Source organism: Capricornis sumatraensis, chromosome 10 (genome assembly GCF_032405125.1).
Source record: "Capricornis sumatraensis isolate serow.1 chromosome 10, serow.2, whole genome shotgun sequence".
Lineage (NCBI taxonomy): Eukaryota > Metazoa > Chordata > Mammalia > Artiodactyla > Bovidae > Capricornis > Capricornis sumatraensis.
The window spans coordinates 61,204,481-61,218,936 of record NC_091078.1 but is presented as its reverse complement, the minus strand read 5'-3'; the positions used below and the strand labels follow the sequence as shown (position 1 = coordinate 61,218,936).

The following is a 14,456-nucleotide window of genomic DNA, read 5'->3' as shown; positions in this document are numbered from 1 at the left end:
CTTAGAATCCAGACACTAGTGAAGTGAAAGTCGCTTAGTTATGTCTGACTCTTTGCAAGCCAGAATACTAGAGTGGGCATCCGTTCCCTTCTCCAGGGCATTTTCCCAACCCAGGGATCGAACCCAGGTTTCTGGCATCGCAGGCGGATTCTTTACCAGCTGAGCCACAAGGGAAGGCCCACAAGGGAAGAATACAGACAAGTGTTCCTCAACACTCACTGCACCCATGGTCCCATGATAACTAGTATAAACCAACAGGACCATACCAAAGACAAGAAAACACACACTGGTCCTACTGTAACTATCACAGTCACATTTTTTTCTGTAAAATAAGGTACCTTGTACATGATGTAGCAAAGGTCAAATGCTGAAATAGATTCTTTTAAGAAAAGAAAACATTTAGGACCCACTGTATTTTCAGGAACTCAAGGACTGTGAAATTTTGTGCTAGCTCAATCTTCACAAAATTACATACACAACAGCCCAAGGTAAAATTCACCTTTAAAAAAAGAATTATGACAATAATTTTCAAAGAAAGCAAAATCAGTCAGCAGGAAGATAAGTTACACTTGACATTTGGGTACATCTTTTCCCTAAATCACTTGGAACATCAGTGGCCAGAAGCTTCATTTAAGTGAACCTGGTCACTTCCCTCTAAGAAGTTTCCTGTGCAGAAACCTTCTTGGACAATTGAAAACTGCCATTCGCCCAGCAAAGGAAAATGAACAGAGACTGGAGAGTATGTCAAATAAAAATACCAAAATAACCCACATTATTTGCACCATTAATAGTTCTGAATCTAAAAAGTAAACACTACTTTTATTCTCCAGGCTAGGGTTAGCTCTCCTGTTACCTTCTGTCCTAACCTGCTGCTGCTGCTGCTAAGTCGCTTCAGTCGTGTCCGACTCTGTGTGACCCCAGAGATGGCAGCCCACCAGGCTCTGCCGTCCCTGGGATTCTCTAGGCAAGAACACTGGAGTGGGTTGCCATTTCCTTCTCCTAGTCCATCCCAAAACAGAGACACAAACTGCTCACTGGGAAGCTATCTGTTGTGCTTCAGTAAAATTTGCTGTTTTTTTTTTTTGTATGGGAAGATAATGTTGAAAACAGAAAAACTGGTCTTCCTCACAGTTCATCAACAGTGATAACAACCTTTCATTTCCTAACAGCTAAAACTTTACTAATTGATCATTTTTCAAATGCAATAATCAAAACCATGAAGTCATTGTTTGCTCTAGTTCACCATTTTTATTTACATAACCATCTTTTTCCTAGACCAGCAACGTGAAGCAAAATAAGGCAAAGATGCCTTGCTGGTGACCACCCTCTGCCATTTTCTTTTGCAGAGGGTCTTCTCAGTAGTAGCCAGGTACCACGTGGAGCTTTTTCACAGTTTCAGAGAAGCATCCCTTGTAGTAACATAGCAAGAAAGTGCTACACTTGATGGTAGTTACTGTTGCATAGTTCAATCAACCTTACAGAACTTTTGTTATATAACTTCAAGTATGTAAGTTATTTAATCAACACAAAACTCTTCCAAAAAAAAAAAAACCCAACACCCAATATTAGCTGACTTCTGGTGCCATGAGACATAATGGCACCAATTTTTATATTTTAGTGGTAAAAATATAACCCAGTTTTAGCACCCGTCTGTAAGAGTTAGATGAAAATATATGATTGGCTTACTGGAAGGTAATAGTCTTAATGTCCCCTCAGTGAGGGAATCTGTTCCTTCTGCTGCATCCTGGCTCACAGAAAAGAACAACATTATTAATTGGGGGGGAAAGGAGAGACTTTTAGTTAAGGTTTTTCAGTACATGAAATACTCAGAGAAATCAAAATACTAGAAATCAGTTCTCATCTTCCTAACCAAAACCCTGTCTCAACACTCCATTTCAAAAACGAAGTGATGTATTCTAAGAAAATAACAAATTTTTACATAGAAACACTGAATTTTGAGTAACTCTATCAGTTATTGGACATGGTATATATAAGCAAGGAAAATAAAGTGCACCTTTGCAGTATATAAAATAAACTCAGAAAATCACTTGTTAAAATTGGCAATATAGATGGCAATATAAAAAATACCAGACCTAGCAAAGTTAGATAGAAATAAAAATTTCAGTTGAAAAATTACAGTTTTTCAGTATGGCAGAGGGACAAATAACCTTTTATTAGTTATTGGATTTGGAGACTCTTGTATATTTTGATTTTGTGTAGGAGAAAGGAAAGTCATTCCTCTAGAAGGCACTAACTGGTTTAAATGTGTGAGCAGCTTCATAAAGAAAACATGTGCAAAGTACAGTCAGGAAGACTGCCTGGTTCTCGCGTCAGATTCCTTACTCTGCGTCACAGACGGTGAATTACTGCTGAGGAGCGTGTCGGCCGTGTGGCTTTCCCACATCATCTGCAGAGTGCTCAGTCCACGCTGTCACAGATCTCCTTCACTTTCTGGTTGAAGTCTTCCGGCTGATCTGCATACACGTAATGGCCTGCTCCGAGAATGGCCTAGGAAACCAAAAGCGGTCAGGCGGTCAGCGAGTAGAAGCATTTAAGAATGCTTTTACACACTGAGCAATGAAACTGACAATGGCTATCCATGAATGAAACAGGAAAGAAAAAGCAATACTAATCCTCAGTGACTAGTATATATTTGATTAAATAAAGGATCTGAGAATAAAGATAAAATCCAGTGAATCTTACTAAAGTTTTAAGATGCAAAAATAACATTCTAGGTTGATCTCTAACAGTAGGGCCAACGGAAACACTAGCCAAGGTGAGAATGTGCTGCCTTGGGAGGTGGTAGAGATGCTATTGGACCTGTCTGTCCCTCGTTTGGTCTCTCCCACCTTAGAGATGCTGTGGCTCCAGGACTGACAAGGCCCCAAGAATGGCGATTTGCTTTCTGGACACGAAGATTTGTTTGGATCAAACCCTAACTCCATCACACATGACTACAGGTCTCTGACCAAGACTGCAGGTATAGCTTCGATGTGAAGGCACAGGGATGAGGGGAGAGCTCAATGAAAGCAAAGGTAATAGAACAGACTTCACATGCAGCTGAGCACCACACACTTACTATCGTCTTCACGTATGACTGTGGTCGTAGTGACTGGATGCTGGTGCCAGAATTGCCATCTATGCAGGATCGGGCGCCAAAGATCACGGAAACTGGAATGTCAGGGTGCATTTTGCCAATTCGCTGGAGCATTGGCCTTTTTGCCCATCCGTAAGGGATAGTCATGTTTTTGAATGCAGTCTCACCACTTAAAGAGAGAAAAATCTCATGCATGATTCTGGGGGATAAGTGCACATCACACTCTCACCTCTATTAAAACACACTCATATTCAGATTCTCCCCCATTTAAGAAAGACTGCAGCTTGCACAGAAAATAATTTACTAGGAAGTGTAAGGAACAAGCCTCACAGAATATATACTTTTTTGTTAGATAAAGAAGGATGTTTTAACCTCTTAAAAAAACTCTTACAAAAAATGATCCTCCTCCAAATCATGTGACCCTAAGTCCCTATCATACAAGTATCAAATTTCCTTTGGGGAGTGTGGAAATGTTTTGTTTTTTTTTTTTTCCACTCTAACTTATTCACAAGGCAGCTTTTCCACAGGTTCATGACACCAGCTTTTTTACCTTCAATGGCAACATCAACACCAAGATAAGAACAAATTGAGATTAAGTATTCTTTTGTGAATTGTTACATATTTTTAATTTTCTGCATATTATGATATTTGACACATTTGAAAACCTTTTTTAAAAAAACAAACATATTTATTTATTTGGATGCACTGGGTCTTCGTTGCAGCATGTGGGATCTTCAATCTTTGCTGCAGCATTTGGTATCTTTAGTTGTGGCAAGTGGGATCTAGCTCACTGACTGGGGATCGAACCTGAGCCCCCTGTATTGGGATTGTGCAGTCTTCGTCAATGGACTACCAGGGAAGTCCCCCTAAAAATTGTTCTGGCTGGGAAGAGACTGCCTCTTGGGGTTAACTTATTTTTAGAGATACCAAAGGACTCAGCTGGGACCACCCCTTTATATGCAAACTAACTAACATGGAGCTACACCTCTTCTGTCTGGCCTTTGCATCCCAGGAGGTGATGTTCCTCTGCCTGAGTCATCCCAGGGCCAGGTGCCAAATAACTAGAAACCACCTGGATATCTTAGAGCCCGCTGAAATAATTTAGGCAGTCCATTCTACGCCGCCCTCCACTGCCTGCCTCTCCCACAGAACCCAGTAAAGGTTTCCTCCTGGGGTTCCCCTCAGGCATGTCTTCTGTCAGCTGACCAGAACCTGCTGCATCGCCTGTGAGCCTTCCTCAGCGACCCCGCTCCAGGACCTGTGAGTATACTAAACTTTGTTCTCTGAGCCTCTCCTATGTCTTCTCACGTGGGCCACACCTGACGGACCGTCACATAAAAGAATACCGAACATCTGGCAAACTCCTCAGAAGATACATGCTGCGGTCATTTCTCTGGTCTCTTTGTGGTACTAGGCATACTTGTGAATGGCCATTTGTGAATTCAAGTTCCACAAACTAGGCCTACATGGGCACACATGATTTTGAAATGTGAGTAGGTGAGGAACAGAACACTGAGACCATGCAGGAAGACAGATGAGTTCCCTGGAACAGGCCACTAATAATTGCTGGGACAAGTGAGCGAAGTGTTCAGACCTAATCCACCCAAGTCAAGTGCCTGGTGAGTCACAAAACATCAATCACTTGCAGACTCCAAACCTCTCCAGCCTCCCTCCCCTTTGGCAGACAACCTATAACCTACTTTATCAAAAAGACGGAAGCTACAGCTATACCGCCAGTGCTCTCACGGCCTCAATCTCTTTAATAAAGTAGGTGTACGTATTCTTTGAGAGAAGTGGTGTTAGTTGCTCAGTCATGTCTGACTCTTTGCAACCCCATGGAAGGTAGCCTACCAGGCTCCTCTGCCCATGGGATTTCCCAGGCAAGAATACTGGAGTGGGTTCTCATTTCTTTCTCCAGGGGACCTTCCTGACCCAGAGATTGAACCCAGATTTCCTGCATTGGCGGCAGATTCTTTACCATCTGAGCCACCAGGGAAGCCCTGAGAGAACTGAGAGAGGCAAAGAAAAAAAAAGTGAAGGAGCTATTTCTGCATCTCACCTCTCAGCCTTTCACCCAAGCCTGGATATTAGAAAGGGTGAGAAACCATTTTTACATTTTTAAGTATAGTCTATGGCCCACCTCTACTGGACTCATCAGAAGTGTTTGGTAAAGATGCAGCCCAGAACCGCTAAATCAGTCTCAGAGAGAGGGTTCAGACACCACATTTCCGATAAACTACTTCAACAATTCTGGTACAGAAGAAGAATGGAAGCCAGAGCTCTCACCTTCACACTCCATTCTTGATTCCTCTCCATACCGACTCTAGGCTCTGGTTTCGGGGCTCCTCCCAGCTCCTCAAGACTTTCAAGCTCCATTCTCTCCACTGGTACCTTGTATCTGACATCTAGAAGTCTTTTTTTTTTTAATAAGCTATACCTTTGCTTGGCTCTCCTGCTTCCTCTAGCTACTATGCTCTCTCTCCTAATCACTGTCAAAATTAATATGGACTCCCCATCCCCTCTCCCCTCTGTGTTTCTCAGGCTGATGCACAGTCCTGAGGAGGTGCTGTGTACAGAAGGGTGCCATCAGCAAATGAACTTGAAAAGGCTGCCTTGTCTCTACCACACGCCTGGGAGATTTAAAACCCTGTGGCATAATAAATGGTTTTAAGAAGATCTATGGTATAGAAGACCATTTACTTTTGTTTACACCAGAGCTCCTTTTTTAAAAGTACAACATTCATACTCAGTTTGAGAACACTGTTTTATTTGAAACTCTTTATGATCTCTCAACTCTGGTCACCTTAACAAGATGCCCGAGACCAAGACTTCCCTCAACTTGTCCATGGACCCCTTAAAGGAAGAAAGTACCTCTGACTTTTTAATCTCTCATCAGAATCCAGTACAGTGTTTTACATCACAGGTTCTCCATGAATAGATGAGTACATTAACAACTACTTGTCCTTTTAAGTTGTGTCATTTACATACTGATAAATATCTCCTGGACTGTTCACACATTTTCAAAGAAGAAAAGTCTAAAACACAAATACAGGAAATTTAGAATCGAGACCCTTACCTCGGAGTCTGGACATTACAGTGGTAGATGTATTCTGTCACTGTATCATCTTCAAACATTGAAGAATACTTCCGTTTGAAATCAGGCCTCAAACGCTGTACTAGACTTAAACCTATGTAATAGAAAACAAACATTTTAAGTTGTAATTAATTTATATAGTAGTAGAGAAGATTTCGGGGCTTCCCTGGTAGCTCAGTGGTAAAGAATCCGCCTGCCAGTACAAGAGATGCAGATTCAGTCCCTGGGTCAGGAAGATCCCCTGGAGAAGGAAATGGCAACCCATTCCTGTATTTTTGCCTGGGAAACCCCAAAGACAGAGAAGCCTGGCTGGCTACAGTTCATGGGGTTGCAAAGAGTCGGACACAACTGAGTCATTAAATGATACTAAACAGGAGAAGATTTCAGTGTTTGCTTCTATAATGAATACTAAATGCTACATTAGGCATATGTTCAAATACACATATTAGGTTCAAAAAAGCACAGATCTAGAAATTGCTCTCAAGTTCCCTAAGGAAAGATTACAATAAGAATGAAACACTGTCATATACTGACTTACAGATATGCTTCAGGAGGTCAAAAACAGTTGCCTAAGACTTGTTTTTGTAGGAAAATAAATTCTATTAAACAAGGCAGGTGAATAAAACAAGGTATACCATAAAATTAACTTAATAATTTGTATCTTTTCCACATTTACAACACATTAGCATCTAAATGAAGTAAAGTGAAGTGAAAGTCACTCAGTTGTGTCCAACTCTTTGTGATCTCATGGACTGTGGCCCTCCAGGATCCTCTGTCCATGGAGTTCTCCAGGCAAGAATACTGGAGTGGGTTCCCATTTCCTTTTCCAGGAGATCTTCCTGACCCAGGGATTGAACCCAGGCCTCTTGCATTTCAGGCAGATTCTTCACCATCTGAGCCACAAGGGAAGTCAAATGAAGTAAACTGGGATATAAATATTTCCTGGGAAAATGCACTCAGACTTTCTGCTTGGAACACTAGCAGTGCTGCCCACTATGGTCATCCACAGTGGCCCCCACAGCCCCACCCCTGAGGTGAGAGGCAGGGGCGGGGCCCCAGAGGAAAGAGGAAGAGCAGGAACCTTTTCTCAAGTCACTGTTTTCCTGTCTAGGGCCCAAGGACTGACTGGTTTCCCTCTCTGCTATGACTGCCCATTACAGCAAGGTCTTCCTTCCTTCACCTGCCTCCCTGATTCTCTGAAGGAACCACACAGCTCCACCAAGGATGCCCATGATGCAGGAGACATTCTATACCGGCCCTCGACCCTGCGTGAGCACCAGCGGGAGGCAGAGTGCATGCAAGGCCCCTCCTCAGCCTTCTTCCGCCCCCGTCATTTTCTCCTGATTTCCTCTCATCCTTTACTTGCCCCGTTACTGCTACCTGTAGAGCTATGATCAAGCAAAATCCATTTACATTTCAGGCCTCTAAAGCTCTTAAGCAGCTCATCAAAGGAGGACCTGACACCTAAGCTGGTGAGCCCTACTGGGATTAGGGGTGCTGGCGCTTCAACATTATGTGAACTGTGAATTTCCAGATGTTCAAGCTGGATTTAGAAAAGGCAGAGGAACCAGAGATCAAATTGCCAACATTCATGGATCATCAAAAAAGCAAGAGTTCCAGAAAAACATCTACTTCTGCTTTACTGAGTACGCCAAAGCCTTTGACTGTGTGGATCACAACAAACTGTGGAAAATTCTTCAAGAGATGGGAATATCCAGACCACCTGACCTGCCTCTTGAGAAATCTGTGTGCAGGTCAAGAAGCAACAGTTAGAACTGGACATGGAACAACAGACTGGTTCCAAATTGGGAAAGGAGTACATAAAGGTTGTATATTGTCACCCTGCTTATTTAATTTATATGCAGAGTACATCATGTGAAATGCCAGGCTGGAAGAAGCATAGCTGGAATCAAGATTGCTGAGAGAAGTATCAATAACCTCAGATATGCAGATGACACCACCCTCATGGTAGAAGGCAAAGAACTAAAGAGCCTCTTGATGAAAGTTAAAGAGGAGAATGAAAAAGTTGGCTTAAAACTCAACATTCAGAAAACTAAGATCATGGCATCTGGTCCCATCACTTCACGGCAAACAGACTGGGAAATAATGGAAACAGTGACCAACTTTATTTTTGGGGGCTTCAAAATCACTACAGGTGGTGACTGCAGCCATGAAATCAAAAGACGCTTGCTCCTTGGAAGAAAAGGTATGACTAACCTAGACATCATATTAAGAAGCAGAGACATTACTTTGCCAACAAAGGTCCATATAGTCAAAGCTATGGTTTTTCCAGTAGTCATGTATGGATGTGAGAGTTGGACTATAAAGAAAGCTGAGTGCCAAAGAATTGATGCTTTTGAACTCTGGTGTTGGAGAAGACTCTTGAGAGTCCCTTGGACTGCAAGGAGATCCAACCAGTCCATCCTAAAGGAAATCAGTCCTGACTGTTCATTAGAAGGACTGATGCTGAAGCTCAAACTCCAGTACTTTGGCCACCTGATGTGAAGAACCGAGTCACTAGAAAAGACCCTGATGCTAGGAAAGATTGAGGGCAGGAGGAGAAGGGGACGACAGACGATGAGATGGTTGGATGGCACCACCGACTCAATGGACATGAGTTTGTGTGAACTCCAGGAGTTGGTGATGGACATGGAGGTCTGGCGTGCTGCGATTCATGGGGTCGCAAAGAGTTGGACATGACTGAGCGACTGAACTGAACTGCCTGCTAATTATCTGTAATGTTTACCATACAAAGATTCCTCTTTAAGGAGAGGAGCCTGGTTTCAGTTATCTTTATGCATTGACTGGTACTTTTTAGAGGAGGAGGAGAAAAAGTAAGGTTTTTGTTTTCAAGATGTTAACTAACAATGGTAATCAGCAAATACACCTCTGTTGTTCTCTATAAACATTTTGCTCTCCCGGGATACAGATATGTGGCATTCCAGGTGGCACAGTGGTAAAGAATCCACCTGCCAATGCAGGAGATGAAAGAGATGCGGTTTGATCCCTGGGTCAGGAAAATCCCCTGGAGAAGGAAATGGCAACCCACTCCAGTATTCTTGCCTGGAGAATCCCATGGACAGAGGAGCATGGTGGGCTACAGCCTGTGGGGTCACAAAGTGGGACACAACTGAGTGACTGAGCACAAACGCACACACAGGGTACAGATATAAAAGCACTCACCAAAGGGCCCTGCAATCCTGAGGCCAGCTAAAGGGTTAAAGGGAGTCAACGCTGCTCCCAAGGCTCTGATCCAAACTGGAATTGGTCTCTCTTGATCAGCAAGGTCTGGTCGTTCAGGAAAACCCCAAGGCTCCACTAAAATGAGATGACTAACCCTGTACAGGAAAGAACAGACTAAAGATCATTTGGCAAATTCACCCTAGGACTATTAAGAACTTACATGATTTGTAAAGGTAGAATGAACCTCCTTCAAACACCTGGTACTGAAGAGAAAACTGAGGACTGAACAGGTTACATCTCACTCTTATTATATGTGAACTGATGAGATTAGGTAGGATTTGAGAGGTGTCTGGTAGAAGGAGGGCTTCATATTTAATCTATCTAAATGTAGATAATAACGGATGTGTGAAAGGGTATGTGATAACTGTAGCTATTCTTGAGAATCAAGAAAAGATAGCATTTGTTGTTTAAGCTACACTCTGGCAAATGATACGGTTCCATATACCTCAAGGTTGACACTGCAGAAATGACTGGAGATTAATAATACACTCATAAAAAAACTTCAGGCACCAACAATAGTTATTTCCTATGAGCCAAATCATTCTATAAGTTTAAGAAGCATTAGGACTTTGGGGGGATTCAAAAAGACTTTGAATGAACTTTTCACAAACACGAAAATAATGTAACACTATGAGCCGAAAATTACACCCCCTAGTTTGGGATTTCAGTTTGATGAACAGGAACACATGTACCCTACCCATAACATCATGACATCCTGGCATGAGATTCTGTTCCTAATTCTTTCCTAATTTTCTTCTTTACCGATTAAAGAGATAGAATAGCTTCAGTTCAAACCCATATCAAATTGCTTCACAGCATCAAGAGTTTTAATTTTTCCATCTAATGAAGCGTCTTTTCGATGAGGGAAAACCAGACCATGTCCTCCTGACTGCATCACAGCACCACACATCATCAAGATCCTCAACAATATTCAGCTGTAGCCAAAACAGCCAACGGATGCCAGCGAAGATCTCCCAAGGATGAGGAGACAATGATTCTGAAGTCCCTTTCCTAAGTCACAATTGAAATAGAAAGGTGAAGAAACCAGAATATGGGAACAGATAGCTGTTATTCCCAGTGTAAAAAGTTTCATTATTTTTGGACTTCCCCGGTGGTCCAGTGCTCAACAATTCACCTGTCAATGCAGGGGACACGGGTTCGATCCCTGGTCTGGGAAGATTCCACGTGCCACAGAGCAATAAAGCCCGTGTGCCGCAACTACTGAGCCCACGTACCTGGAGCCTGTGCTTCGTAAGAAGAGAAGCCACTGCAATGAGAAGCCCAAACACCCCAACTAGAGAGCACCTCCCGCTCGCTGCAACTACAGAGAAGCCCGCAGAGCAGCCCAGGTCCAGAAAAGCCAGAATAAATGAATGAATAATAAAAAGTTTCAGTATTTTTGTCAGCACAGATTAGTTAGTAATGAGTACTTTGCTATGACAGCATTTTCTCAGACAGAAAGCTTCAGAGGACAGACCCAGAGCATAGAGCTCCATGGAGCCTTGGAGAATACTCAGCCCCATCTTTCATCTGGTGACATGAGAAGAAAGCTGAGATGTACTGTGTGACTCATTTCACAGGAATCATTTACTTTTAATGTATGTGTGTGTGTGAGTGCTCAGTCACTTAGTCGCATCCGACTCTGCAACCCCATGAACTGTAGCCAGGCCAGCTCTTCTGTCCATGGGATTCTCCAGGCAAGAACACTGGAGTGGGTTGCCATTTCCGTCTCCAGGGGAGCTCCCCAATGCAGGGATCGAACCTGCGTCTCCTGTGTCTCCTGCACTTTCAAGTAGATTCTTTACCATTGCTCTACCTGGGATCCAAACTCTACAGTAATCCAGAACCCACCTTCTAATATCCCAGAGAAGACAGCTTGATGGGATTGTCAGCTCACATCTAGGCTTAAAGAATGGGTCTAGCCAGACAGCATGTGAGTCAGCTTATCAGACATCTTCATCGAGATTCAGAGACTAATGCAAACTACAAGAAAAACAAAGAACCAGCAAAGCAGGAACAAGAGAACAATTCATCAGTTTCAAAACATAAAGAAGCATTCTTCTCCAGCTTAGTCACTACAGGAGGTCTTGAGTCTGAAGATGATGACCAGATTACAGCCTCTAGGCCTAAGAAGTAGATAACACCTGCTCCAACATGCTCATGGGACAGCTGAGCCTAAATGCCAACGAGGCTATACAAAGCAGACATTCATGTGACATAAAGTCAGCCACCAGCCAGTAATAATACAACAAAACAGCCAGACCCAGAACCAAAGTGTACAAAGGAGTTTACAGGACCTACTAGGGAACAAGGAAAAGGACAAGAAAGAAGTCAGTGCACAAATGAGACCTTCTCAAGATGAAGTTAGCCCCAGGTATTTCCCATTAGTTACAAGCTACTGAGGGGAGGGTGGAGCACAGAACAATGAACTTAAATACCTCTAACTGGGTCAAGTAGAACAGTCAGTCTTTCATCTCAAGAGGAACCAATAAGAAATGCTCAGCCCAGCTCCACACGGTCAGGAGACAGCCAGGCAAGATCAAAAGCAAAATGATTTGAAAACCTTTGAGTGAAAAAGACCAGATGTAACCTATTCTGTTGTGACTTGGAATAATTTCTTCACTAAACACTTTCTAAGTTTTAATAAAAGTTTTCATAGTGTCCTTTTCCTTAGTTTATAACAAATACCTATAAAAAACAGACTGTCTTTGTACAGGATCCTGACTTGTTGTTTAGTTGCTAAGTCATTTTGCAACCCTGTGGACTGTAGCCTGCCACGCTCCTCTACCCATGGGATTTTCCAGGCAAAAATGGAGCAGTTTGCTGTTTCCTCCTCCAGGAGATGTTCCTGACCCAGGGATCAAACCTACGTCTCCTGGATCTCTGCTACTTGGCAGGTGAATTCTTTACCACTGAGCCAGCGGAGAAGCCCATGGGATCCTGAGTGGCAGGAGCCCGAAGTAAAAGAAAATTAGAAAGGAACGCACAGATGTAGGAAAGGAGATGGTATCTCTGGCTATTTTTGCTGGTTTCCTCTACTCTCCCTCTGTTGCCACCTTATGGTGATCAGATGCTGCTTGATGAAGATTTTGTAGTGCAGCACAGCAGTCCAGGACACCTCACACAGCGGTTCCTGCTTGCCATACAGCACACCAGTCTACAAGTAAAATCACAGGCAACCTGCCTAATCATTACACATCATGGTACGAGAACTGAGATGAACTAAGGTCATTCTTGGGAAAGGAACATGAGGTTTGTGCCTCCATATGGAATAATCTATTAATCAGGTCGTAACTTCTGGGCCCATCCACCGCACTGCTTTTCCAGAACGGCCCAGGGCCTTTGCGATTCCTGTCCCTACTGCCTAGAGTGCTCTCCTGCTACTTTCCTTTGAGACCTCCACGTCAGCTCCAGTTGTACTTCTTCAGAGTACCATAAGGGACCCTGAGACAGGGCCAGGTATTCATCAAGAGATCTCACAGCTGGCATGCTACTCATGTGGTTATTTCTGTCTCTTCCCCCAATGCACTGTAAGCCTTACAGGCACACAAAGTCACTCAACATTATTTAAACACACACAACCTGCTGGATTATAATGTTAGTGTTTCATTCAACACCGGTATTTCAGTGGAAGGTTTAGCCAGGTACTCTTACATCAAGTATCACAACTGCTGAATCACTGATTACTGATTCTTGATAATCAGTATCAAGAATCTGGGAACTATATGGGGTCACTGCCACAAGGTAGAACAACTTTTACGAACAGAGGCACTCTGCTGCTTATAGAGAAAAAGCACACAGGCTGACCTAATGTACCAAAAACTGGAAAAAATCAGTTTTTACTTGTTCTCTATTATTGGAATCCTTCCTAAACAAGTACTTTAAACTAGGAATTTTCACTCTTCTCCCCAAACCATCCTATAAAAATAAACCAAGAATGAAAGAACAGGGCTGCCCATAAAAGACAGGGTTAATACGTATAGATTGGGACTTAAGTCCCAGCAAGTAAAAAAAAGTTGCTTCTGTGGTTTTTTTCTCCATGCATAGAAACAACAGAAGTTAAAGAGCTGTGGTTCTCTTAGGAGAAAAATGATGAAAACTGTATCTGTCATACCTGAGGCAGCAAAGCAGAAAGTGGTATTCTCAAAGTCCACTCAAAAAAAAAGACAAGATGCACAGTGAGTGAAGGAAATTAACTGAATTTCATTTGGTCTCTATTAGACCATTTTCCCCTTCTTCTCACCCTCCCACTGAAGTCTTTGTGAAATGCAAAGATTGATTTTAAACTCATGACAGCATAATAAAAATGGTCCTTGTAGGGGACGCTGTGCACATGTAGGAACAGGGATTACATAAGGCATCTCTGTACCTCTCTCTCACAATAATTAAACAAAAGTTTTTAAAAGGGTACTTGGCTCAAGTTAAAGTTGGATAAGTGACATTTAGAGTAGGTAGTTCCTTACAATACAAAACAGACTACTGCACCGGAGGAAATACGTATATGCCACCCAGCAGCTTTTCTGGCTCAGGTGAAACCTCTCAGATTCCACAGATGGTGACCCTGACGACCACCCATGTGTTTAGTATGAGTGCAACTTGAAGAAACACCTAATGCTAAACCTCACTGACTGTGAGCTTGCTATAATTATGAACACATGTAGGTGGCCATCACTTGTGTTTAACTACGTCTGGATCTGTGACTCTGCTGAATTGTTCAGTTAGCCATAACATCAGATCTTCTATGTAAATTTGAACTAATTTGCTTTGTCAGGATGGAGGAGGAAAAATTTCTGTAAGGTAAGAAATTAACACAAGTGGGGACCATTAATAGTAATAAGAAAAAAACACACTGGCCTTCACTCATGACTTGGGATCTCTAAAAATCCAAAGAACCTTGTTATTGTGAAATCAACTTGTGTTTCAAGATTCAATTTTTATGCAGCAAAAAATATAGGCCTTCATATCCACCATATTCTGTAGTTTCACTCTATTTAGCAGCAATCAGCCAATTTAAACATGCTA

At 42.6% G+C, this 14,456-nt stretch overlaps 1 protein-coding gene across 1 annotated transcript in view; it reads right to left on the bottom strand.

Moving 5' to 3' along the window:
* Positions 1-1,325: 1,325 nt before the first annotated feature.
* Positions 1,326-14,456, bottom strand: part of ABHD5 (abhydrolase domain containing 5, lysophosphatidic acid acyltransferase) — a 38,475-nt gene continuing 25,344 nt past the window's right edge. Inside the window, exons 4-7 of the mRNA XM_068982056.1 lie at positions 9,375-9,529; positions 6,174-6,285; positions 3,080-3,266; positions 1,326-2,508 (exon numbers count right to left, since the gene is read on the bottom strand). Coding sequence (XP_068838157.1) covers positions 2,419-2,508; positions 3,080-3,266; positions 6,174-6,285; positions 9,375-9,529 — 544 coding nt within the window. The 3' untranslated portion in view covers positions 1,326-2,418. The remainder of the gene's footprint in view (positions 2,509-3,079; positions 3,267-6,173; positions 6,286-9,374; positions 9,530-14,456) is intronic.